This window comes from Tachypleus tridentatus, chromosome 1 (genome assembly GCF_004210375.1).
Source record: "Tachypleus tridentatus isolate NWPU-2018 chromosome 1, ASM421037v1, whole genome shotgun sequence".
NCBI lineage: Eukaryota > Metazoa > Arthropoda > Merostomata > Xiphosura > Limulidae > Tachypleus > Tachypleus tridentatus.
Window position 1 is genome coordinate 94,591,568 of NC_134825.1, and position 27,007 is coordinate 94,618,574.

The 27,007-nt window shown below is 33.5% G+C and overlaps 1 protein-coding gene across 11 annotated transcripts in view; it reads left to right on the forward strand.

Moving 5' to 3' along the window:
• The window catches only part of HERC2 (E3 ubiquitin-protein ligase HERC2), a 310,355-nt gene that overhangs the window by 208,854 nt on the left and 74,494 nt on the right, over positions 1–27,007 (forward strand). For all 11 annotated transcript variants that reach the window (XR_013030890.1, XM_076512164.1, XM_076512152.1 and 8 more), the window contains 9 exons: positions 306–387; positions 1,389–1,529; positions 2,616–2,706; positions 3,465–3,642; positions 12,162–12,415; positions 12,838–12,982; positions 21,605–21,830; positions 24,400–24,595; positions 26,601–26,790. Coding sequence is in view for 10 of the 11 variants with exons in the window: in XM_076512164.1 (XP_076368279.1) it covers positions 306–387; positions 1,389–1,529; positions 2,616–2,706; positions 3,465–3,642; positions 12,162–12,415; positions 12,838–12,982; positions 21,605–21,830; positions 24,400–24,595; positions 26,601–26,790 (1,503 nt within the window). In the remaining variant the exon portion in view is untranslated. The remainder of the gene's footprint in view (positions 1–305; positions 388–1,388; positions 1,530–2,615; positions 2,707–3,464; positions 3,643–12,161; positions 12,416–12,837; positions 12,983–21,604; positions 21,831–24,399; positions 24,596–26,600; positions 26,791–27,007) is intronic.

The window sequence follows — 27,007 nt, forward strand, 5'->3', positions numbered from 1 at the left end:
TTAGAATAGTATTCTAAAGTTAACTCATGGATTATTTATTTTAATTGAATATAAGTGAACAGTTATGAATTTTCCTTCTTGTTACAGTGAGAAGGTTTGATTAGGTTGAATTGTTTTAAATATTGGATTTTTTGTATTAAAAATAAATTATTTGTAAGTTGTATTTTAAATGTAAAATGTAGAAATGTAATTTTTTTCACTTATTGTTTTATAGTTTATTAAAGATAATAAGTGGCTACTTACAAATTGTGTGGTGCTTTTTAAGCAATTTTACTAATACATGCAACATGATGTACTCCCCCCAGATTAAGGTGCCTACTTATTCAGAAATGTTGTCTTCATTAAAGCCTGTCTATATCAGTGGTGGATCTAAAAGTCTTTTTATTGGTAGGTATGGATACTGTATGGAGTAGTTTAATAATTCAGTTCACATTGCATATTATAACTCAGTAAAAATATCTTTTTGTGTCGGTCTTGCATTTATTCTGTTTTCATTTGCTTAAATTATGAATTATAACCATAAAGCTTTAGATCAGATCTAGATTAACATTTTAATGCCACCTTCAGTTATAGTGTTTTTCAGAGTAACAATCAATCTAATTATTATTTTAAAACTTGAAGTCCCCCTAGTGATAAGTCTCCAGACTTGTAATGCCAATAACCAGGTATTGATAACTTTTTGGAGCATAGTACAATAGCTTATTGTGTTGTTTTGTGCTTAACAACAAACAAGCAAGGTCTTCCTTCTGTTCAGTAGCTCAAAATTATGGTTGACTATATCTGAAGTATGAGGGTTTGACTGTTTAATTCATATATGCATAAGATGGCATTCTAGCTGAAAATACCATAAAATAAACTTTTACACATTTTTATTCATATTCTAATTTAAATTTGTAATGTTAGAAATGCTAGCAATAAGTGAACATAATTTTTTAGTGGTTTTTAGTTCCAGTTTATCAAGCACAATTCTTTCTTTCTTCAGAAGTTTTTATCTGTCTTTAGGGTTCTCATTAAGATCCCACTTTTTTCAATGTGGATTTTCTGTGAAAATTTTAAAATTAATTTGAATACATCAAGACATGAGCAAAGGGATTCTGTATTAAAATCTATCAGGTTTAACATTAGCCAAAAAAGTAAACTATATATCATTTTTGTACACACACAATCCATCCAAAATTCTTTTATTTGAAAATAAAACTATGTGGTTATGCATTATTACAATGTAAAAATCCCTGTGGTGTGTAGAGGTGCTGTGATTTAATTTCTTTTTATTCATGTGGGTAAAATGGTTTGGTAAATTGGATACTAGTGCACATCTCTATGCAGAGACTGTAACTTTAATTTATTATCTGTTTAAGTTAAAACTTTATATCCGATTTCTCTCTCAGTTTCTCATGATGGGAAAGTGTTTGCCTGTGGAGAAGGGACAAATGGGAGGCTAGGCCTTGGTCACTGTAACAGTATGTCAGTACCTCGCCAGGTGACACTGTTGAGCCAGTTTGTCATCCGAAAAGTTGCTGTTCATTCAGGTGAATATGCATATGTCATATGTATACTATTTTAGTAAGTATACAAGGTGATGTATATCTGCTTAATATCAGTAATATGCTTTTAATTATTGCAGTAAATATCTGAGGGTTCATTTGACAATTTTTTGTTGTTTTTTTTATCTGCTCAGTCAACTGACTTAAATTCAGACTGATGGACAGTTACTTTCATAACTTATTGTTTTTCATAACTTATATAGTATTGAAAAATGATTTTATTGTGGTTTTTTGTCACAAACTGATTAGGAAAAGAATGTTTGCACAAAATCATTTATTTGTATGAGGGAGCAGAATATGTTTTTCATATGTGTTTAAAGTTAACTACTTGATTGTTTTTTATATTTGTTAAAATATATTATATTTTTATTGTGTTATTGAAAAAGTGTTCCTATTTATAAAAATTTATCTGAAGAAAAATAAATGTTAACCTTTATCAGTTTGTGGAATATACGGTGCAACTGTGTAATAGATATTAGATACCTTTTGTAACAAAACATTAAAAGGTAAAAGTTTGTAATTTCTGTTGTTTTTTTCTAAGTAGGTAACTGATGTTTTATTTATGTAAATTTTATTAATGGAATGATGAATTTATTTATTAATGTTATAGAAAACAAAGTCTGTAAAACAGTTAATAATTGGTAATGTGTCATTTTTTTCTTGACTCGAAGTTATATGCAGATGTTGTTTTTTTTCTTCCACATTCCTCTTTAATTTATTCATGGCAACAGAAAGATATATTTCAGATGTATCTTTTGTTTCCAACAAGTCACTGTCCTGTCCAAGTAGTTTTTAGTTAAATACCAGAACTTGCCATTTAGGCTTGATGTTGAAAGACAAAAAAACTCTACAAAAGAGTTTAAATGCTGAAAACATTTTCATAACAATTTTTAGGCCTGTTAGTTTCTAATATCTCACTAATGTTTGACACTTAAATTGTAATGAATAGAAAAAATTGTTAGTGATTTAGCTTTTACATGAATCTAATAGTTAGCATTATATCTAATATATTATTTTTAGATATTAAATATTTAAAATTTATTGTGTATTATTTATCTCTGTTTTTTGTAGGTGGTAGACATGCTTTAGCTTTAACTGTGGATGGAAAGGTTTTCTCCTGGGGAGAAGGGGATGATGGAAAACTTGGACATGGAAATAGAGTGTGAGTAATGTTGTATTAAAAATGATTTATAAGAACAGTGGTTCTCAAACCTGTTGATTTGATGCCCCTAAAGGTGTTCAACATGCTGTTGCAAGACTATAACCAGTAAGCCTACACAAATGGAATGATTTACTTGAAGTTACTGTTGACTATTTTATTCTTCTTATATTCATTTGGTTTAGATGTTAGAGGAGAACTTGTCTTTGTGTTGAGGCATACATGAAACCCAGCATTGTGGGAAAATTGCTATCACAAAATAAATCTTTGTGTATATTTTGTGAAAAATACCTTTAACCATAAGTGTTTGATCTCTATACAAGTAAAACATTTTAGAGGAGAAACCCTCCCTCTGATGACTAAGCAGCAAGTCTGAGAGCTTATAACATAAAATTTGAGTTTCAGTATATATGGTGACCAGATCTTAGATAGCCTATTGTTAGATTAGTGTTGAACAACAAAAGGGAATACTGTTTGGATTATTATTCTTGGTGATCTTTATAGGAAATAATAATTTAAGGTAAAGTCAATATTATGATCTATTGATTGTAATTAAAATTTTAAAAATTTCAGTTTTTAAATGTGTATGTGGTTCAGGCAAATTCTAAATATAAAATGAAACTTAAACAATTTTAGGATCTTTTCTTAAAAAATATCCATGTTATAGCATAATACTAAAGCTTAGAGATTATCCCAGTAAACCATTTTATGCTAAAATGTTTTTTAAATGATTAGCATTAAGAAGTAATTTTTTTGTAAAGGACTCAAGATCGACCAAAACTCATTGAAACTTTGAAGTCAAAGAGGATCAGAGATGTTGCTTGTGGTAGTTCTCACAGTGCAGCCATAACGTCAAGTGGAGATTTGTATACCTGGGGCTTAGGAGAGTATGGCCGACTTGGACATGGAGACAACATGACTCAATTGAAGCCCCGTCAGGTAGATAACTTATTTTACTTCTATAGGCAAATTTAATTGCAGTCTTAGAAAGATAAGAATTAAATTTAGTTATTCTTAATATTGAAAGCATAAAGTCTTATGATATTTTAATAGGTACATTATTACACAACAGTATGTCTAATAATAATAGTGAGCTATGATTGTTAACAATATAAGGCAGGTGGTGTATTGTAACTTTTTATTTATTTACACCAAAATTTCGACTTGCACATAAACTTATTTATAGGGATGTATGTGTGTATTCTCTTGTCTCTTTGTTGAATGAGTTTTTATCAAAGGTAAGCAAAGTAATTAAGATAATAAAAATCAGTGGACCAGTTTTGATTAATGTTTTCTCATGTAGGATAAAAGACCAATTCTTGACTTGCAAACACTGTTACAGATGTTGCATTTGTAGTCTTTGTTGAAGGGACTCACTGAGGTGATGACTTTGTTTTTTGTGCTCTTGTCCTCTAAGTATCTTATTCTGTTAGCCTCAATTGTGAAAACTGTTTCCTGACATTGATTTCTTCATATGAGCCCACCGAAGATAGTGTTTTCCCACATTTTGAGGTATATCTTTCATACCTCTGGGTTGGCCATCCTTGTTTGAAAAGTTTTTAACTTGAACTAACCTTTTGTATATATATAGAAAGAATCTAGGTCTGTTGCTATGTATACACAGTCTTCTTTCAAATACCTTAGGGCAGGTTTAGAAAAAAAGGAGAAACAAACTTCTCTGAACTCTTGACAGATGGTATGCCCCTTTTCTACATGTAGAGCTGTGATTTCTCAATAAATTTACTTAAGATAGATGTTTATACCCAATAGAAAGAGTGCTTTTTGAAGTATATTCTCTTATGTGTTGATTATATAATTCTTCATATCAATTTTAAAAGAACTAGTCAAACTACTTTCAGCATTGTTGCTGCTTTTTGTCTCTACCACTTTAGTATTATTTCTCACCTAAAAATGTGTTAGATAGACAGTTGCATTGTATTTACGTTTTAGTTTTGCATTTTACTTGTGTTATTTGCTTTAAGATGCATACTTGAAAGGTTTTTTTTTTTAATGTAATCCAACATTGCCTGTTCAGATTCATAAGGGATTATGTAATATGCAAGCACCACCATGTTCTGCCACGGACTTAAGTTTCTCTGCCCTCTGTATAGTAATATATTGACTAGGGATGCCCACTGAAGTGTTGTGGTTAATAACATTGTTAAGGAACAGAAAAGAATGTAAACATTTCACTTAAAACTTTTGATATTCACCTTGTAAGTTTTAGGAGCTTTGCAAATGAAACTTGAAACCTATACGTTTTAAACAAGTGTTGTTTTTTTGGTTTTGTCAGAGGGTAATTGTGTTTAGACTTCTAAACTTTGAGTTAAGGGATTATAATTTTCCTTCCAAATCTAAAATGTGAGCTTACTGAATTCTAAACCTATTCTGGGTATACAACTGGATGATTTTATCATTGATGATAGTATTGTTGGAGAGGGTATTCTCTAGTTAGCAGAAATTGTGAATTGGTTAATTGGGCATATTGTCAGTTGTAATTATGGGATCATTGTATGGATGGCTGGGTGCTTTTTGGTACATAATTTTTTTTCTCAAGATTATTGCAAGGCCAAAGCATTTTAAAGCTTAAGCAAAGCAATTACTATTTAGCTGAATGTTTCCACAGGTATTTGCTATGAGAACACAGTCATCAGCAAATAGTAGCTCTCTTTGCAGCCATTACATAACCCTGTTTAATACTGCTGGTGACAAGAAAAGCATCTGATAATTTTTCCACTGTACATGAATTTAGCTATGATACTATCATGAAACGAGCAGATGAGCCTGATAAAATATTTTTTGTATATTTAAATATGGGTAGTAATTTCCTTAAGCCTCCTGAGTTTACTGTATCAAAAGCCCTGGTCAGGTTACAATCACAATGTACAGGTACGTGTTCTGTTTGTTTTGTGTTTTTTTTAAATAGATATACTGCAAATACCATGTTGACTATTCTCCAGTTAGCTGAAAGCTGCACTAGTATTCTGGGTACACCATGTCAACAAGGTGGTAAACATTCTTGTTGAAAATACCATGTAAGAATTATGCCTTTTATGGAGAAAATGAGACCTCATAATTATTATTACTGTCAGAATTGTTTCCTCTCTCTGCTTAAGTAAGTGGAATATGAATGCATCTTTGTACTTTTAGGCTACAGTACAGAGATTCCAGATGCCACTTGAGAGTTTATTTAGCTTTCTAGCCATGCAAGCTTCCCATTCTTGTATACTTTCTGTAGAATACTGTGGGACTTGCAAAAGTTGCTTGAAACCTTGGTTACTTTAACCTGAAAGGGCTCAATGGCAAACTCATCCAGAACAGAATGCTGTGTAAGTATGCTTATGATGTTATGCTCTGTAGATTGGTGTCTCAGAAGGCTGTTGAAATGCTCTACTTAATGGCAGAGAAAGTTGAATCCATCTGTGAAAAAGTTGGTTATTATATGTTGGGAGGACAGGTGCCATACTACTGGATTTGAGACCATATATGGGTTGAAGCCCTTTATGAAAAGCATCCACGTCATGCTTATCAGCATCTTGACTGTGGTTCATCAGTATTGTTTCCACACAAGCAGTTCTTAAGCTTCCTGATGGTATCTGGACTTCTTTGCTGGTGACTTCTAGTTGGATATTTAGGTTCTATGAGTGCTGTATATGTTGTCCTGGTGTTTACATTTTACATCACTGAGGATTTTAAAGGGTATGTTGTAAATAGTGTCCCTTAAATTTCTCCAAGATTTTATTTATATGAACAGTATCTTCTCAAATGGCAGCTCACACTGTATCTAGAGGTTGTTCTAGTTCCAATTTGTCGGTTAGGTTTTTCAGGGCAGTCATGTTGATTTTCATGAGTGGTTGAGATCTGTGTTGAGGTTGTTTAGACTTAATATGGATGGACATGATGCTTCTGTGAAGTCAGTTATTTGCCAAACTTTTAGCCCCTTTGAGGAAGTAGATGATACATAAATCTCTGAGGTTGGTTATTTAGGTTCTATGAGTGCTGTATATGTTGTCCTGGTGTTTACATTTTACATAACTGAGGATTTCAAAGGGTATGTTGTAAATAGTGTTCCTTAAATTTCTACAAGATTTTATTTATATCAACAGTATCTTCTCGAATGGCATCTCATACTGTATCTAGAGGTTGTTCTAGTTCCAATTTGTCGGTTAGGTTTTTCAGGGCAGTCATATTGATTTTCGTGAGTGGTTGAGATCTGTGTTGAGGTTGTTTAGACTTAATATGTATGGACATGACACTTTTATGAAGTCTTGTTATTTACCAGTCTTTTAGCCCCTTTGAGGGAGTAGATGATACATAAATCTCTGAGGTCTATCAGTTGTACAGCTATATAAGCAGATATACTTAGACCTGGAATACCTGTTGGAAGAATATATTTCTGATGGTGAGGTCAATCTCAGCATTTCGAAAGTAGCTGGCTGTTGCAGTTTTCCTTTCTAACTAGACTTCCAAAAGGATCTTTCACCTTACCCCTGTTATTGCTTCCCCATTGCTGCATGGCTATAGTTGTTAGTCTGTCTACATGTTGAGTATATATAAATGTGTGAGGTTTTGCAGAGCATTTTTCATTCTCTTGTCCAAGCAGATATTCCTGCATTGGTGTAATAAGCAAAGGCTGGCAAAGAATCAGATTATATTTTGGAGTTTTCTTTCTCCTGTTCCTTAACTTTGTTTAACCCAGAAGACAGTGAGAGAGGGAAAGGTTGAGTTTATTAAGGGGTGTCTCATCCTCAGAGTATCATAGCTGAGCATAATGATGTATATTTTTTTTTAGCAATAACTACTCCCACACACTTTAATCCACCTCATTCACAGTGACTAGTGACTGTTTACTTTTCTTTTCCAGATAACGTACATACCTTAAGGTGTTTTCACTATCCTCCATTCCTGAATGTGTTGATGTCGATTAACATGATATAATTTATACATTTATATTTCATTTACTGTATAAGTCTACATTGCATATAAGCTAGGATATACAGAGTATACTGAACAACAATACACAGATGATGTATCATCACGATCAAGAAAATAATTACTAACATGTTTCAAGGTCATCTGGTCAACAGAGAATATTTCTTAGAATCTGGACATGGTTGACTAAAATAGGTCAACAAATATTACCTACCCATGACTAGGTGGTTAAGACACTCGATTCGTAATCTGGGGGTTGGGAGTTTGAATCCTAGTTACACCAAACATAGTCACCCTTTCAGCTGTGAGTGCATTGTAAATGACGGTCAATCTTACTATTCATTGATAAAAGAGTAGCCTGAGAGTTGGCAGTGGATGGTGATGACTAGCTGCCTTCCCTCTTGTCTTACACTGCTAAATTATGGATGGCTAGTGCAGATAGCCCTTGTGTAGGTTTGCTCAAATTTCAAAACAAACCAAAACAATTATCCATCTAATCTGATATAAACCCAATAAAACAAGTCCAATACTACAACCCTGAAATGATATTGTCAAAAAACTTAGGACATGTGAAACTCCCAAGAATTTCTTTATTTCCTAATTTTTTTTATCAATTTTTAGAAATTTCAAGACTTGTTTTCATAAGATTATACCTGAAGTTACTGTGTGACATGAACAAATTATTCCAAACAGAATATAATCTACGTTTAGTGGTCACTTTATTAGGAACACCTATCTAGTACAAGGTAGAGCCCCTTTTGCCTACACAACACCTTGAATTCTTTGTGACATGGATTCGACAAGGTCCTGGCAACATTTCTTAGGGATTTTGGTCCATGCTGACTCTGGCATCATGCAATTCCTGCAGATTTGTCAGCCACATATTCATGCTGGAAACCTTCCATTCCACCTCACCCCAAAGGTGCTCTGTAGGATTTAGATCTGGGGACTGTGCAGGCTATTGGAGTACATACGCTGAAGTCACTGTTATGTTCATAGAACCAGCTTAAGATGATTCATACTTTGTTGCATAGCACATTATCCTGCTGGAAGTAACCATTGGAAAACAAGTAGACTGTGGCCATGAAGGGATGTACATAGTCAGCAACAATGCTCAGGTACTCTGTGGCATTCAAGTAATACTCAGTTGGTATTAAGGGGCTAATGTATGCCAAGTAAACACTTCCCACACCATTATGCCACCATCAGCCTATACTGTTGACTCAAGGCAGGATGGATCCATGGATTCATACTGTTTATGCCAAATTCTGATCCTGTCATTTGCTTGTTGCAGCCGAATTCAAAATTTGTTAGACCAGGCATTGCGTTTCTCATCTTTAGTCATCCAGTTTTGTTAATTCATGTTCACTGTAGCCTCATTTTTCTGTTCTTAGCTAGCAGGAGTAGAACCCAGTGTGATCTTCTGCAGATGTAGCCCATCCACTTCAATGTTTGATGTGTTGTACATTCATAGATGCTCTTTTGAGCACCACTGTTGAAAAAACTATTTATTTGATTATTATGTGGCCTTTTTCTTAGCCTGAACAAGTCTGGCATTTCTCCTCTGGACCTCTCTCATTAACAGGGTGTTTTTGCTCACAGAACTTCTATGGATGATATTTATTTTTTGCACCATTCTCTATAAACTCTAAAAGCTGTAGTGTGTGAAAATCCCAGGAGATCAGCAATTTCTGAGATGCTGGAACCACCACATCTGGCACCAAGAATCATTCCACAGTCAAAGTTGCATAGGTAACACATCTCCATTCTGGTGTTTGGTTGAACAACAACTGAACTTCTTGGCCATGTGTGCATGCTTTTATATATTGAGTTGCAGCCACATGATTCACTTTTTGGCTGCTTGCTTTAAAGAGCAGGTGTACCTGATAAAGTGACCACTGAGTGTATGTTATGTATTGTGTACCATTGTACTTAACAAACAACAATTGTAGATAATGTTTTACACACACACTTCCGTGCCTTATAACATTAAATTTTATATTGATAATGACTTCAGGTTAGCATTTTGGAAATTAATCATATATTCCTAGTTTTTTGCAGTGGTAAATACACACTAAAAATTATATAGATGTGCAACTTTCTATATTTTATATGTTTTATTTTTAATGAAAGCAAAATGTCAACCCACCCTCACTTACTTTTCATTATGGGTGCATAATTTGAATTATAACTTCGTAATCATTAAGTTTTCTTAAAGTTTCACAATTTATTCTATTTAAAAATGTAATATGTGCTTTGTTTTTAATACAGGTTATCTTCATATATTTTCATTGAAAGCCAGTTTTTACTGGTTTAGAAAGTTCCATTCCTTTTTTCACCAGTATAGTCTAATTTGCATTGTCTTGCATATTTTAATCTATGTGCAAATGTTTAACTCTTTTTCATATGGGCATCTTTTCCTGCACATCACAAGGTTTAACTGATTTGCATTCAAAATCTAATTAAAAACTTTTTTATCATGTTATATGAATAAGCTTTGCATTTAAAGATAGCAAATAATCTAAGTTTAAATATATAATTTTAAGTCCTTAGTTTAATAAAGCAGTATTTTTAAAAAACATACAATTTTTCCTAATAAGAGAATTGTGACATTTGTTCTCTAGGCATTCCCACTTCACTAATTTATTTATCACCTTTCCAAGAATTATGGAGTTTAATATAAATTTGTTATTATTCAGGAAAAGGGAAATTTTTATAGCCTTCTATCTTGTTTGATTGCAGAGTCATAAAATAGAAAATCAGACCAAGGTTGTCATGTGCAGCTGTCACATCCTCTTTTTGACAAATTGCCAATAGCTCTCTCTGATGTTTGATATCATATTATTTATGATCAATAGAAAGCTAAAGTTTTAATCCATCAAATGATGTGTTATATTACATTATTTTTTCTGAAGAAAATTGTCTAGTTTGTTTCCAGTTCGAATTTTATTCCCATAGGGTAATACATCAGTAAGCTTAACTGACTTTTTAACAGCTTTTTCACATGGTTAGAAAGCCAGAAGAATTATGATACTTACAGAATATTGTCTGCTTTTAGTTATTATTCTCTTTTCTTTAGTGCAGTATTTAATTAAATAAAAAATAGTGTAATAGTACCATTATTATAGGAAAGTAGATTAAATTTTTTGGACATTCAAAAAAAAAAACAAGAACTGGTGAATGGTAATTTCTTGTTTTTCATGTGTGTTATTATTATTGTAAAAGTAATTAAAATGTAAACATTTGAAACCTTTGAGGTTAAGTAAGGTTAGATTAGATAAAATAAAGAAAATTTTCATGAGGTACACTTGCAAGCAAAATGCTGGTAGCATATGCATTACATAATTTGAAGGGGTCACTTGAGTTGCGTGTTCATCAAGTGATTTACAGTTTCTATGGTGGAATTATTAGATAAACGCAGTTGAAACGCACAGAAACAGTTGTATACTGTTATGAGTTTTATGCTATTTAGGATAAACAGACAGTCTCATGTTATAATTTCAAGTTGTTCTAGAAAGAAAATAAGAGTAATTTAGATGTATTTCATATTCATTCATAGAGGCTGGCCAAAGTGACTGTGTGTTGAGTTAGAGCAGATAAAATGTAAAGTTTTAGTGAGAAACACATTGGAAATTTATTTTGGAAGTTTTAGAAATTATGCAAATAAAGTGTGAGAATTTTATGTTGAAGAAAAGTATTTTTAATCTGAATGTGAAAATTACTTGAAGCAGAAGCTTCTAGTAAAACTTTTGATTTTTTTTTGTGTACTAAAGATTTTAACAGTTACTGAAAATTTGCACAATCTTACAAACATACAGGAAGCATAGTAGAAAATACTGTACTTTCATGGAGCAATTTTTGTGTTATACCTTTATGTATTGGTCATGGTGCTTTAAGATCACATATAAAGTGTGGCCAAAATTGTTTCAGTAGTTTAGGAGGAGGTACCAGAAAATAAGACAGATCCTCGATCAACATACAATTTTAATACCATCCATATTTGTTTCCCTAGCATGAGTGATAAAATTAAATGTTGAACCTTTTAATTTAAATGTCATCAAAAGTGAAAGAGTGTTCACACCACTTAAAGGACTGAATATTTAAAAATGTATTATGTATTATTTACTTATCTTGCTGTGTGTGCATGCAACTGTTAAATAAACAAGACATTAAAATCTATAAACCGTATCATAAATCCAATTATTCTTTAATCCTCAAATTATTTGTCTGAAGCTGTTTTACTTGTTATAAGAAAATAACCTTCTTTGTACTATTTCAAATGAAACCATTTTAAAAACTGTTTCAGTATAATAGTGATACTTGAGTGCTGTACATGCAAAAAACACATCTTGACTGATATGTTGTGCTGAAGGACAGCAGGACAGTTTTTAAGGTAATGGTTATTTTTGTTTGTCATTGTATATAAACTATGATCAATAGGGGAAATTACTGACTGAATGTTTTATTCATAGTTTGAGAAAGAGCATAAACTATTTGTCTTTTTTTTTTTTTTATTCATCAATCAGGTGCTGGCTCTTAGTGGACAACGAGTGATTCAGGTGGCATGTGGTAGTCGAGATGCTCAAACTCTTGCATTAACTGATGATGGTCTTGTGTACAGCTGGGGAGATGGAGATTTTGGAAAGCTAGGTAGAGGAGGTAGTGAGGGCTGTAATGTACCTCATAACATAGAAAGACTGAATGGACTTGGTGTGTGCCAGATTGAGTGTGGTGCCCAGTTCTCAATAGCACTGACCAAGAGTGGACAAGTTTGGACATGGTATATATTTATAAGAGGGAAGCTTGTTCTGATTGATTGTGATAGATTGTCAAAATTAATGATAATTGCTAGAAAGATTCTGTGCAGTGACTTGAAGCTATATATGTGTAAAAAAGGTAATTGATGGTTTGAAAAGTTCATATCATAATGCAGAAGCAAGACTTGATTGTGGTATTATGACAGGAATCTGTCAGGAAAACAAATAAGTACATACAAAATTCTAGCTAGATGATAAATCAAACATTATAATCAGAACTTTTCACCACCAGAGGATTTAATAGTTTGTAAGTAAAAGATAATTAAAAGCAACTTTCCATACATGGGTAAAGGAGACTATTTTTGATTAGGGCATGGATCTGATGCCCATGTGTGATGACCACAGTTAGTTGTAAAAGGTAATTAAAAACAAATTTTCTATACAGGGGTAAAGGAGACTATTTCCGATTAGGGCATGGATCTGATGCCCATGTGCGACGACCACAGTTAGTTGAAGGATTAAGAGGGAAGAAGATAACTCACATAGCTGTTGGAGCGCTTCATTGTCTGGTTGTTACAGACACTGGCCAGGTACTGAATGATCAAACAACATAATAAGTGTTAGATTTGTTAATGATAATTTGTTGCATTGATTTGGTATTCTACGAGATATTTTTTCTAAGAGAATATCATATGTGATTCAAATATTCAGAGATTTATATTTTTAATATGGTGATATGCATAAGTGTACTAGTTTTTGTTAGATTATTTTGAATTGTAATAAATGTTATGATGATTTTTGTGTAACATTTGTGTCTTGTTGAATTTATATAGGTATAATTTGTTTTTTGTGGTTTTACTTATTCCTTGTTTTACATTAACATTTTAGATGTTTGTAATAGTACTATTTTCTCTAGAGATTTCTTTCTTTTGATATTGTTCATATGCTAAGACAGTGTAACCCAAACTTTCTCTGTTCAGAGTGCTATTAGTGTCTCAGCAATTTTTTGGCAGCACCCATAGGAAAAAATAAAAAATAATTGTTCCGTTTATTAAGTAGTTAGGGCCAAACAACTTAATACTTAATAAGTATTGATGTCCTAATAACTTAAGTATTTATGTTGTAACAACTTAGTAGCTGTTCGAAAGAATATTACACGTAAATTGAAAGTAAAAACAGTATTTTTATTTCATTTTTAAATTACCACAACTACTTATGTGCACCTGTTGGGCACTGCACAGCTTCTCAAACATTGGAATCATATTAGACACCTACACCATCATTTTATGTTCCACATTGATTTTCACGGTACTTGGTTTTTATCACTACAACCACTGAATACGCAACTTCACAGAGATATGACATCGCAGTGGAATTAGGATTCGCTGAGCTTTACTACTTTGTAGTGGATATTCATCTTTTACTGATATTCAAAACTCAGTTAGTTCCATACTGCCAAATTTTGTTTTTAAAGTCTTGTCACAAGACAAATCAATAAGATTTTCTTCTTCTGTAGAGGTAAATTCAGATGGGGCCTTAACCTTGCAATGGGTCTTGGATCCATGCAAACTTCTCCATATCTTCTGGAAAGTAATTTTCAAACTAGTCACTGAGCTGTGTTAGGTGCTTGCCAAAAACATATTTTAAGTTGTAGGTCAAATCAATTTGATAGGATGTAACACATTGCTGCAACAGAAGGAAACAGACTTTGCCACCATCTTCATTCGTTTGTCTTTTCCATAGTAGTAACTTTTTTTCTGAATGCTGAAACCTTCTCTGCAAGTTTCAGAATGTGTGCTGCTTCCCTGCAGAGAGAGATTACACAAATTCAGTTTTTCGAAGAGATTGCAAAGGTATGCTTATTTTGACAAAAATCAGTATCCAAGAAGTTTTTAGCACATCCATTTCTTTCTTCTCCAGGATAAGAGTAGAGTTCCTATCGCAATTCAAACACACAGGAAAGCCATCACAAACTACAATAATACAACAAAGATGTGTGCTCAGATCCCATATCCTTACACAGTTTTTTAAAAACTCTCCTTCTGTGGATGAGTTTTTATAGAGTTCACCATTTTCAACACACTTTCCAGGACTAGGTTCAATGGGGAGGACTCAGGTGCTTTGATGCAAGGGCTTCCCTGTGGATTATATAGTGGGTCTACAGTGAATCAAGAGCTTTGCTTCCTATGAGTGCCTATGATCCTTCATAACAGCCAGACATAGAACAACCACTCTCAGTAGAGATGCCAACACACTTAGTCCAGTCTAAGTTGTTTTCACACACAAAATTGTCAAGGATCTCAAACATGTCTTGAGCCTTTGTACCTACAGTGATACTGTTATAAAGAGAAGGTCTTCTGCAATTTTGTCACCATCCATGAACTGTGTGTAGCAAATCAAAAGAGCATCATTGTTACTCTCCATCACCTCGCCTAGCTGTAACCCAAATTCCTTCCCTTTCATTTTTTCAATTAGCTGATCATTGAGGTCTTTGGCCATGTGTTGGATTCTTAAGCCTGAGAGTATTGTTGGATAAAGGCACCTTTGAAAGCAGTCTTCCTGCAGATTCACCAGCTATAATGTTCACCATATCCACTGCAACTGGTAAATTCAGTTCTTCTGCAATAGTGTGAGGCTTTTTACATTTTGCAACTCTATTAATGCCTTGTAGGATGCTAACAAATGCTTGTTTCAAAAAATGTATCTTTTTGTTCTTCCAATTCTTTTAACTTTCTGGTGAAATAATCATGGGATTTACTAGCCATGTTAGGATGATTGGTCTCTAAGTTGTGTTTTAGTTTATTTGGAAGCATGCACTCTGGAGCCAAAAACTTAAGACATAATACACTCTGTGTACACTCTTCATGATTTACATCTTCCAAAGTACCACCAAAATGTGGATAACTATCGTCATATTTCTGATACTCCCATTTCTTCACCCCCACACTTACTATTAATGTTCACAAATCTTTTCAATTTTATGCACAAGGACTTAAAATGAACAAAATAATTTACTGAACTTCGCTGGACCTTGCAAGACACTTGATCACATCACCCTTCAGTTATTTCGATTACTGACAGACCATGGATATTTGACAAGTATTTATATACAAAATCTAAGAAACAAGAAAGCTTAAGAAGTTACTGGCATAGCCAAATGTACAAGAAAACAAAAAACATATATCAAGTGTTTGAGAACATCATCAAAAGGAATGTAGCATGATCTAATGTTAAAACTGTCAACTACCTCGAGCTAGTAGTTTGTGCAATGTCTGACAGATGTTGATATCACCGTTTTTTTCCAAAATTTGAAATATCCTGCAACACTTCTGTGAGTTTGCTGCAGTGCACAGTTTGGAAACTACTGTACTAAGAATTATTGATATTATATATTGACTTTCATCTAATAGATAACTTATAAATATTTTTATCAGTTTAATCAGTTGTCTAAATGTTCTTATATTTGTAATTCCACATTGAGATTTGTTTGTTCAATAAACCTGACTGAACCTGTTTAAATAGTCTTACTTTAATTTTTGTAGAAGCTTGATTTTATCTTGTTGCTGTAGGAATAAGTACATAAAAATGAGTTGTTTATGCTAGTGCACTTACATATCACCATGTACAAGAGCCACTGTATCAAAGGAGATAACCTATATATTTTATTTAGAGTCAGTTTCCTTTGGTATGGATGGCTGTAAGTGGTGATGGTATCATCCAGTTTACCTCCTCTGGATTTTGAACATCCATTTGCATGTTTGCTGTATGTGGCAACCCATATAGAGGAGGAGAGGATCCTAGTGGTTGAAGGGTCCAACCCCAACACACCACTTTGCTCTTGAATTCCTGTAGATGGAAAACCTTGGGTTTGCTCCCAACCTCCAAGAGTCAATCAGCTGATTCCATTTGGCAAGGGTCAACCAAGTACAAGTATTGGACATTGTCATTAAATTTTGTGGACATTGTCTGAAGGTGGTTTTTGGATATAATGCTCACAAAACTCTGGCATTGCTGTGGTGTCTTTGTTCAGCATTGTAGTATGTCCCCTTCTAGGACTCCATAGTGGGTGGGATCAGTGGGAACTGAATGTTTCTGTTATTATTATGGATCCTCCTATCCAAAAAAAAATTAAAAACACAGCCTTTTTGTCAGTGACCATGCCTTGATGACTCTGATCACTGATCTTCAATTTCTTTTGATTCTGTAACTTGTTTTCTAATTTTTCATTCCTTATCTGACAAACCTTTATGGTAAATGTCACCTATTTTTATTCAGGAAAGATCAAGGGAGCTTGCTGACTGTCCAAAGTCAGCCAGAAAGCTATGATCTGGTGACATCTTGATGAAAACATCTACTCCAAAACACAGTGGACTCCTACTGAATTCAAAGGCCAATTGGGATATACTCATTGTGATTACTGCCAATGCTAATTTGGATTTTTCATGAGAAGTATTGTTAAGAGAAATTTGAAGAACATCCTTGAATTGGAGAGCCTCACTGGTTTTCCAGCCAGGGAGGAGATTCTCAAGGAGTTGCCACATCCACCTGCTGCTGTCAAGGCAGGATATCTAAACTGTACGGTATGGCCACGTATTCCCAACAGTCTGAAATCTTTCCAGTGTCATTGGTTTGGTCATTCTCAAAGGCATCTTGTCATGGTGCTGTGGCATTTGCTCATTGTGGTGGCAAAGACCATGATGTCTGTGTGTGCGAACCAGACCCTCACTGTGTTAATTGCAGTGGTTCCCACCCCTCTACTAACAACATTTCCTTAAGTGAGAGGAGAGGAAAGAAGTACATTGTTTTAAAACTGTTAACTTTTCTTACCTTGAGGTTTGGAAGTTATTGCACTCATCTCAATCTCAGACAAATTGCTGCATGATATTCAGTGGGAGTGCAGACAGATTTTTCCATGCCTCCAACAGAGCCATTCTTAAACCATATGAAGAGTCTTTGTCTTCAGCGGGTAGGTGAGTGGACAAGTCAACTCCTACTTCTGTCTCTGTCCTCACCATTCCTTTCAGTGTCTGCCTGGGTCTACTTCCTTTGACCCTGTCATGCAGAATTATTATTTGTTTATATTCTAAATTGCTGTAATCTATGTTTAGCAACAAGAGACCTGCTCATTTGATCCAGGGCAGGATCCAAGAATGCTGACAGACCTCTTTTTAATGAATCAAAATGACATGGTCATAAATTGAAGGGTTCTCTATCCAGTTCTCCTCCACCTAAATAAAAATGTCCACTTTGATACAGTGGAACTGTCAAAGTTTTTATTCTAATATTGATTGCATAAAGACCTTGATTGATTCCTGTCATACTATGTCTTTCTCTGCAGGAAACATTCCTGAAACCTGCTGATTCAGTCACCTTTCGGCAGTTTTCTTTGCACTGGAATGAGAAGTTGTGTGATGGATGAGTGCATGGAGTGATGACACTACTGGTCATCCAGCATTATACACTTTATACACCATTGGAAGCTGTAGCCATCTGTGTTTCCTTGGGTCATATTACCACTGTTTCTTCTTTCTACCTTTTTCCTGGAAAGACTTATGATCAGTCAGACATTTATGCTCTCATTGACCAGTTAACGTAGCTCTTTATAATCCTGGGAGACGTTAATGGACACAGTCCCATTTGGGGTGGTGCTGATATTGATGAGAGGAGTCGTTCCATAGAGTAGATGCTATTAAATTACATCCTTTCTCTTTTCAGTACTGATTGTTATACTTATTTTTACATACATAGTCACTGACCATTTTCCTTTTGTTTTGAGGGAGATTGTGCATTGGTAGATGTTGGAACAAGCCAACTGGCTCTGTTTTACCACTCTCTCACAACTTGATACTGCAGTCATCTGTCTGCCATCAATAGTAGACTGTATTTTAGCAATGGTTAACTACATTGTCCACACAGCTTCTCAGTCTCTTCCTAAGGCTTCAACATATTTTGTACAATATTCTTGTCTGTGGTGTGGTGTCTTGCCAGGAGGCACAGATGGCTCAAAAATGGACCTAGGACCTTTTGAACTGTATCACTTACCATTGGGCTTATGCTTAAGCATGGCAAGCTAGACATCAAAACCAAAAGGAATCTTGAATTAAGTTCCCAGCTAGCACCAGTTCCAAATTCTTTATGGAAGGTCCACAGAAGATATACTTTTTATCTCCTTTCCATCTTGCTCTCTAGTAGCTAGGAAGTTAATGATGTTCAAAGCATTTCTGATATTCTTGGCAAGAGCTTTTCTCATTCATCTCGCACTTTTGTTTCTCCTCCTGCCATCTTGGCCATCAAACCTTGGTCATAAAAATTGCCTCTTTATTTTCTGGCTGATTGTCTCTGTGAGTATAATTGTCCCTTTACACTGATGGCACTCAAGCTTATTCTTAATCAATTTATTAAGTGGTAGCTTTAGACTGCTCTCAATTACTTGTTGAAGTAGATCATGCAAAACCATTTTACCTTTTCCTTCTCCAAAACCATTTTGGCTCTGCACAGAGGCTTTCATCTATTTTTCAATCCAGACTTTGTACACTGAGTCCTACGAACCTCCTTTTCACCTCTGATGTTTGCAACTTTCTTTATAGTATTTCATTAAACTTCAATCCTTACAACAGTATCTCATCTGAGATTGTGTATTTCTTCCTCAGTGGGCTGATCTTTCAGAATAGATGATCTGCCATTCTTCCCTTTGGCTTTTGTATCCAGGTGCAGCTGACTGAGTTGGGTGTGCCATTGGATGACATTGGTGTTACCATTAATTAGCTTTTCCAGTTATAGCTTAATACCATTCCTATCTGTGACTTTTCTTTGAACGTCTTTTGAACCATTCCTCTAATCATGTTTATACCAGTGTTTCAAAATGTAGTGATCTGTGGAATCTGCCATGGTTTGTTTGGCTTGGTGATTTCTCACAGGATCCTCTCTCTAATTTATGTGTTTATGGCTGAGTTGTATGTTATGCAGTACACAAATTGAACTGCTTACACCAATTCTCTTAGCTTTCTACTATACTAGCCTTGGAATCACTTAGTTTTAGTTCTCACCCTGTTCTTGTTGATTTTCAACAATGACTGGCCCATTTTCTTTATCTTCTGTTCATATCCAATATTTCTGGATACTTGGCCATTTTGATATTTGAGGGGACAGATTGATGACACTGTGGCTGAGTCCATCTGCTTTGGTGCCATCACAGCCATGTCTATCCCATACATGGACTACAGTCCTGTGTTGAAGGCTCAGCTTAGCACCATTTGGAATCAACTTGGAGTAAGCAGCATTGTAACAAGCTTTTTCATATCAAACATTTTATTGTTCTTTCGTATTGTTTCTGTAAGGATCAGAAGAAGGAAGTTGTCCTAACTCGGCTTTGTGTTAGTCACAGTGTTTTAACTCATCATTTTCTTTTATTTGGGACTGATCCATTAATGTGTGGCCATTGTGACCATTTTCATCATTTTTTTTTTTTATTTGGGTTTATCTTTCATGTAGACAGTGTCATTTGCAGTGATGGCACTGTCCAACTTCCATGTGTTATTAATTTTTTATGAGTCATTGGCCTTTTTAATTCTATTTAATCTTTTATCCAGATTTTATACATTGCTTCAATTTAACTTGATTTATTTTTACATTTTATAATAATTTTACTTTAAATTTTTTACTGATTATTTGGTGCAGATAGTCTAGTTACTTTGTGCCAATAAATGCCAATCAACCAACTAGAGTGAATTGAATTCCTCATTCTATGAGTGGAGGAATATGTCATAGCTCTTTCTGAATAATGGTATTTATGCTGTGAAACAACAAAGAAATCTCAAACCACAGTTATGCCAATTTCTAATACAAATATCTTTAACATAAAGATTAACATTGGCAAAGGAAGATCAGTATTCTCGCATGAGGACATGAAAACAACTTAAACAGCACCCTACCTTTTTGCGTTTAATGAGGAGAAATTATTGACACTAGTTGTTACAAGGCACTCATGCACCATGTGACGAAAACACCAGGAGCATATGGCTAGTATCAAGTTGCATGTCTTCAGACATGCATTTTTTACCACCATTGAAAAAAAAAAAATCTTCCATGTGGGTGTGAGGTTACTTGCAACACATTTTTGAACTTTAGAACATTTTATTTTCTTAAGTATAAACTTTAAAGACAATGTTAGCACATGGTAAAGTCTTTGGAAAATGTATTACAATATGTTATCTGTGATCTATTTCTCAGTCATCTGTGGAATCTATTACATCAAAATGATTGCTAATAGAAGAACTAGTTTTGAGGGCAGTACATAACTTAAACTTTTCTCTTACAAAGTGCAATTAACTTTTCACATCTAAATATCAAGAAAGTTGTTGAGGAAACTTTGCAAATCAAGCTGAGTTATACAACTGTGTGCATTATCATGTAACAGATTCATCCACTGTGATTTTTTTATCTATTTTATGTTTAGATGTTTAGGTATATTTCAATAAAACAAAAATCTTAAATTAGCAAAATTCTACATCATTTCTTTTTACTGAAAGATTGGAGCTAATTTCTTCTCATATCTTTACAAAAACATTTTAAAAAATAGCATTAAGCTATATATTTAGTGATAGTTTTTGATTTTTTTTAATGATAATAATTGAATACTTAATAAACTAATTTAGTTTTGGATTGCATGAAAATGTTTTAATGATAATGATTGAATACTTAATAAACTAATTTAGTTTTGGATTGCATGAAAATGTTTTAATGATAATGATTGAATACTTAATAAACTAATTTAGTTTTGGATTGCATGAAAAACTTGTAAAGATTCATAGTTGTTATTTGGCAACAAATGAAAAAGCTTTTTAGGTATTGTTGGATAGTAAGAGGAGATAAAAATTCTGATGGATATTTGTTATGATTGTGGTAAGGATATCCTTTTTGAAAGATACAGATTTCCAGATATTATAATCATGAAACATTTATTATATTACTTTTCCTGTTTAAAGAATATCAAAACAAAAATAATACTGCTAAATGCTTCAAATTAATATAATTACTAGAAATACAAAACAATTATTTTTCATGAAATTACAAGTTACTTATGATTTAACACACTATATTTATCAACCATTTAGAAAATAATTTTGTTTTTGTATTCTTATTTAAGATAATGTAAAGAGCACAAGTTACATGAGACAGGGGTAACATTTCTCATTTAATTCTTGGCTGTTTAGGTATATGCCTGGGGTGATAATGATCATGGACAGCAAGGGAACGGAACTACTGCAGTAAATCGTAAGCCAGCACTAGTTCATGGCTTAGAAGGAATAAAAGTATCTAAAGTTGCTTGCGGATCTTCTCACAGTATCGCTTGGACAACCTCTGAAGTACCTATAGCACGAGTTCATGAACCTGTACTGTTTCCAGTGGCTAAGGATGCATTAGGATCTTCTTGTCTGAGTAAGAAATAGTCTTCTTCAGGATAAGTAGCATTGTAGTATTTGTATTTAGAGAGAACCATGTTAAATATACTGACTATTCATATATTTGTGCCTTAAAAATTTACACGAATTGTTGTTTCATATTGTTCTTTAGTCTTTGGCAAATAAAAACTAAAACACAACTAAAAATTGAAACCATTGTATGTGTGAGCCACATATTAGAAAGACTTTATGGCAATATGATTTCTGTGTTTCAAAAATATTTGTTTCGAATAAAATACAAAAGTTGTTAGCTGTTTATTTCCAAAAAAATGTATAGTATTTTTCTTGCTTTATCAGAACCTTTATTAAAGTTCTGTATAGTTTTAAAGATTGAACAGTAAATGTTTTACTGCTTTATAAAAACTTTTTATCATAAAGGGGAAATTGTCTGAAGCTTTTGTAGCAGCAGTTAAAACCCATTATGAGTGTGATTTTGCATAAGCTTGTGTTTTATATATCTAAATTTGAAAAACCTCGATGAAGAGGAGTATTTACAAATCACTGCTCTATGAGTTCTACAACTGTGTGCATCATCACAATACAGATTCATCCAGAGTGTTTTCTGAACCTGTTCTGTCTAGATATATTTAAATAAAACAAAAATAGTAAACAACTTATAATAAAAGCCATTTTAATAAAGGAATATAAACCTTTAATAAAAATAACAGAAAGAATAGGTTTAGACATGTGCTAAGCTCAAGGTTACATTTGTGATGCCAGTGCTTAACTTCTGTGTATGATTGTGTTGGGTAATTGACAAAGCCACTTTAACCCTTAAGCAGTTGTTTTTTTATGATGTACACAAGTTTGTTTACACATTTGCACTATAACATTTGATACATGTATATCTTCACAAAATTAAGTAAACATTTAGTAAATATTACTTTTTTGTACACAAAATATCAGATTTTTTAATGAAATGTTTTTATTAAAGATTTGTTTGAAAATATCGAGACTGTTTCATTAATAGTCTCAGTGCAAGGTTATTTCATCTTATCATTAAAAAACAAACTATTCTTCATCCCAAAAATCTTAAATATTATTTGCATAATCTCTAAAACCTCCTAAATACATTTCATATGTTTGTTTTCAGTATGACGTAGTTATTTTCTATATGCTACCTGTGTGGGGTCTGTCACTTGAACAACCTTGTAATCATCATAAAAAAAATTAGGAAATAAATATAAATTATGCTTTTTTTGTGCTGGAATGACAACATATAACACAAAAATACAAAAGTGTAATCTAAATAGCTTAAGTCTCATAAAGCTACATATTTATATATACATTTATTATTTTTATTATATTGATCTTCCAGTCTTACCTAGCTAACATTACATAACTTCCATTGAAGAGTTGCTTGTGCACTCATGTTATGTGTTCAGTAATAAAAAATGGATCTTTTGTCTTCCCTGTGTTTTAGTGGACTGGTATTTTGTAATATACAGTCACATATAAATTTTTATACATTATATATGTATATAGGTTATTACTGTTTAGAAATAAATTATTAAACTTATTGTAAAATACAGAACAATAAATAAATAAATACGTAAAACAAAAAGTTCTCTTCTAACTATGACCTTTGAATTTAGTTACTGCTGGACATAGAGTGCTAAGCCTTTTAAAATTTTGCACATGGAAGATGTCGAACAAAATTTTCTTTTTAGGTGTTACATATATGGAGTTGACTAACCAAAAATTCATAAATAACTACATTGGTATCATAAAATTCCACTATCATTTATTAAGCTTAGTAAATAAGATGTATTTAAGTTTAAAAAAAATATGAAACTTTGAGCAGACTAAAGACATAACATACCTTCTTGCAGTCTTGGTTTGAAAGGACATTGTTGTATTTTCAAAGATTAAAATAGTTGGGAAAACTACTCTGGGGACATTCTAAGCTGTCAGTTGGTTATTCACATTCCATATATTGAAGTAAGTGTATATAAGGGACTGTTTTCAAAAATAGAAAGACATGAATGGGGCCATTGTGTCTGATTCAGTACATAAGCCATATCTCATAAAATAAGAAGCTTATATCTTTCTACTTTGCTATTGTAGTTTGTGATTTGAGTTCCTAAATTGTACAAAACTATAGACTTAGTATTTTGATATGACAAACATCTGATTTCAAACAGTGCTGCATTCAATATACCATGTAACTCACTAAAATCTCTATTAAGGTGTGCGCTTTTAATAATTACTTTTAAATTAAGAAATTAACTTGAATGTAATATTAAAGTTTGAATTATAATCTACAACTTCATTCTAATCTTTTCTTAGTTTTTTGATGAACATTTATCAATAAAAATGGCACACTTATTGGCAGTGGTATAGTATTTTATTTATAATCACCCATATTTAAAATTATTATGTTTTAAAAACTAAGTGTCTTGAGAGAGCAGCTTTTCATCAGCCACTCATTGGGAATCATAAGTGTGTGCCTTGAATTTGGATATAAAAGTTAAAATGAAAACATTAGTCTTAATAAAAAAAATACTAAATGAAGGTAGTTTGTAATGAGTATTTATCTCCCAAAGAAACATCCCAAACTGTAGCTGGATCAAATGGTTCCGTTTCTATTGGAAGAAATAAATCTACAGCTGTGAGGGTTAATGGAGCTGAGAAGCTACCTCGTCCTTCTCTGTCAAAAGTGTTGCTTTCTATAGAATCAAACAGTGCAAGACATCAAGCTTTGCAACACGTTCTACAAGCATTGCAGATTCTTTATGCCAGGTAATAATGTAACTAGCTGTCACATTTATTGTTTACTGTTCTGCTTTGTCAACAGTATTAATATTCTTACAAGTTAGGTTGTAACAGAACAGTTATGCTATTTTGATTTCATCTTGTTTGTGGTAGTGGTTTTTGTTTTGTTTTGTATATCTGTCTGTCATAGTTTACTTCCTTCCTTTGATGGAATATTAATATTTTGTATATTATCATATCTGAATTATTAAACATAATTACATATTTTTGTGATTATAATAAAGAAATAATACTAATATGGACTCAGTAATGACAGCCTAATATTTTTGTAAACTTAAAACCTATATAACATTTTATATATTTGTGGTTTCTAAATAAAAATGGATGTTCATGATGCAAAAAACATATTTCTATTTTTAGGCTTTCATCTGTAAAGCATAAAATTGGAAACTGAAATTTATTTTGAATATTTCAGAAGCATGCTATAAATTAGAAAGTGTAGTGTTTTCCTTTTGTTAAAAGCCAATTAATCTAAACAGTTATTTACATTATCAGAAGATGCAGCTGAATAATCTTTATTCAAATATGAGGGCTGTTCAAAAAATACGCGGACTGACGTCATAAAACAAAATGTACTTTATTTAGAAGTTACAGGTCTGGGACTCCTTCAAAGTACTCTCCTCTCCAATGCACACACATATCCCAACAGTGTTTCCACTTGTTGAAACAGTCCTGGTACACTTCTCCCAACAGTGTTTCCACTTGTTGAAACAGTCCTGGTACACTTCTCCCAACGGTGTATCCACTTGTTGAAACAGTCCTGGTACACTTCTCCCAACGGTGTATCCACTTGTTGAAACAGTCCTGGTACACTTCTCCCAACGGTGTTTCCACTTGTTGAAACAGTCCTGGTACACTTCTCCCAACGGTGTTTCCACTTGTTGAAACAGTCCTGGTACACTTCTCCCAACGGTGTTTCCACTTGTTGAAACAGTCCTGGTACACTTCTCCCAACGGTGTTTCCACTTGTTGAAACAGTCCTGGTACACTTCTATTGTAATGTCCTCCAGCTCCTTCGTCGCATTTGCCTTAATCTCGGGAATCGTCTCAAATCTTCTTCCTTTCAAGGGTCTTTTGAGTTTGGGGAACAAGAAAAATCGCAAGGAGCAAGGTCAGGTGAGTAGGGGGGGTGGGGAAGAACAGTGATCGAGTGTTTGGCCAAAAACTCATGGGTTCTGAGAGCTTAATTTCGCAGCAACGCGATGCATCTTCAATTTTTCGGTCAAAATCTCGTAACAAGATCCAACTGATATCCCACACTCTTCAGCAAGCTCTCTGACAGTCAGACGTCGATTTGCCTGCACCAGGGTGTTGATTTTGTCGACGTGTGGGTCGTCAGTTGACGTGGAAGGACGTCCAGGACGCTCATCATCTTCAATGGACTGTCGACCATCCTTAAACGTTCATGCCACTTGAAACATGTCGTACGTTTCATAGCAACATCACCGTAAGCCGTGTTAAGCATAGCAAAAGTTTCAGTCGCAGATTTTCCAAGTTTAACACAAAATTTCACAGCAAGTCGTTGCTCCTTCAGGTCATTCATTCTGAAATCCACCAAACGGAAAAAATCGCACTTCACTTAAAACCGCGTAGCTAATACACAAATGAAGATATCTGCAATCGGGAAATGGCGTCGTAATCAGCTGATCTGTGCGAACCTAGCGACACTAAGCAGATTCCCCTGGAACCAACTGGAGCCGCGCAATTCAAACAGTCCGCGTATTTTTTTAACAGATCTTGTAAATCATTTTTTATGGTTTTGAATAGCTGTGATAGTTACAAATAATGGGGTTTGTGATCGAAATCACAGAATAAAGTTTTCAGGAGAGTCCAGTGCATATATCATGATTGTCTTAAAAAGAACTTGTTTTTCTTGAAACAAAAATAACAAAACATAAAATAGAAGTAACACTAGATTCTTTTTTTAACCAGTATTTGAAATAGATCATGAGATTTTTTTTTTTATTTCTAGAGAATCCATTGTTTCAGCTTTACTACCTCACACAGAAATCACTACAGTGCATGTCCAGTCCAATGCACATGATCGAAGTCCTAGTCCAGCTATGAAAACAACATCTTTGACCTCAACCACAAGTGGTATTGTAACAGTGGCTCCATCTTCATCGGCTCCTGTGCACACTGAGAGTCGACACAGCATAAAAGTATGATTTTCTTTTAACCTAAAGACTGGATTTCTTTTTTTTTTTAAGTATTTGGAAAGTTTATTTTGATAAGGAAGTATAGGCAGACATATTTATTATTTTCTTTTGAGCTGTTGAATTTTCCAACCAAGCACAATTATCTTATTTTTATTTGCACTGCACTAGGTGTAGTGGAATCATGCAGATTTACTAACTACTTTTATTCTTGTGGCATCAC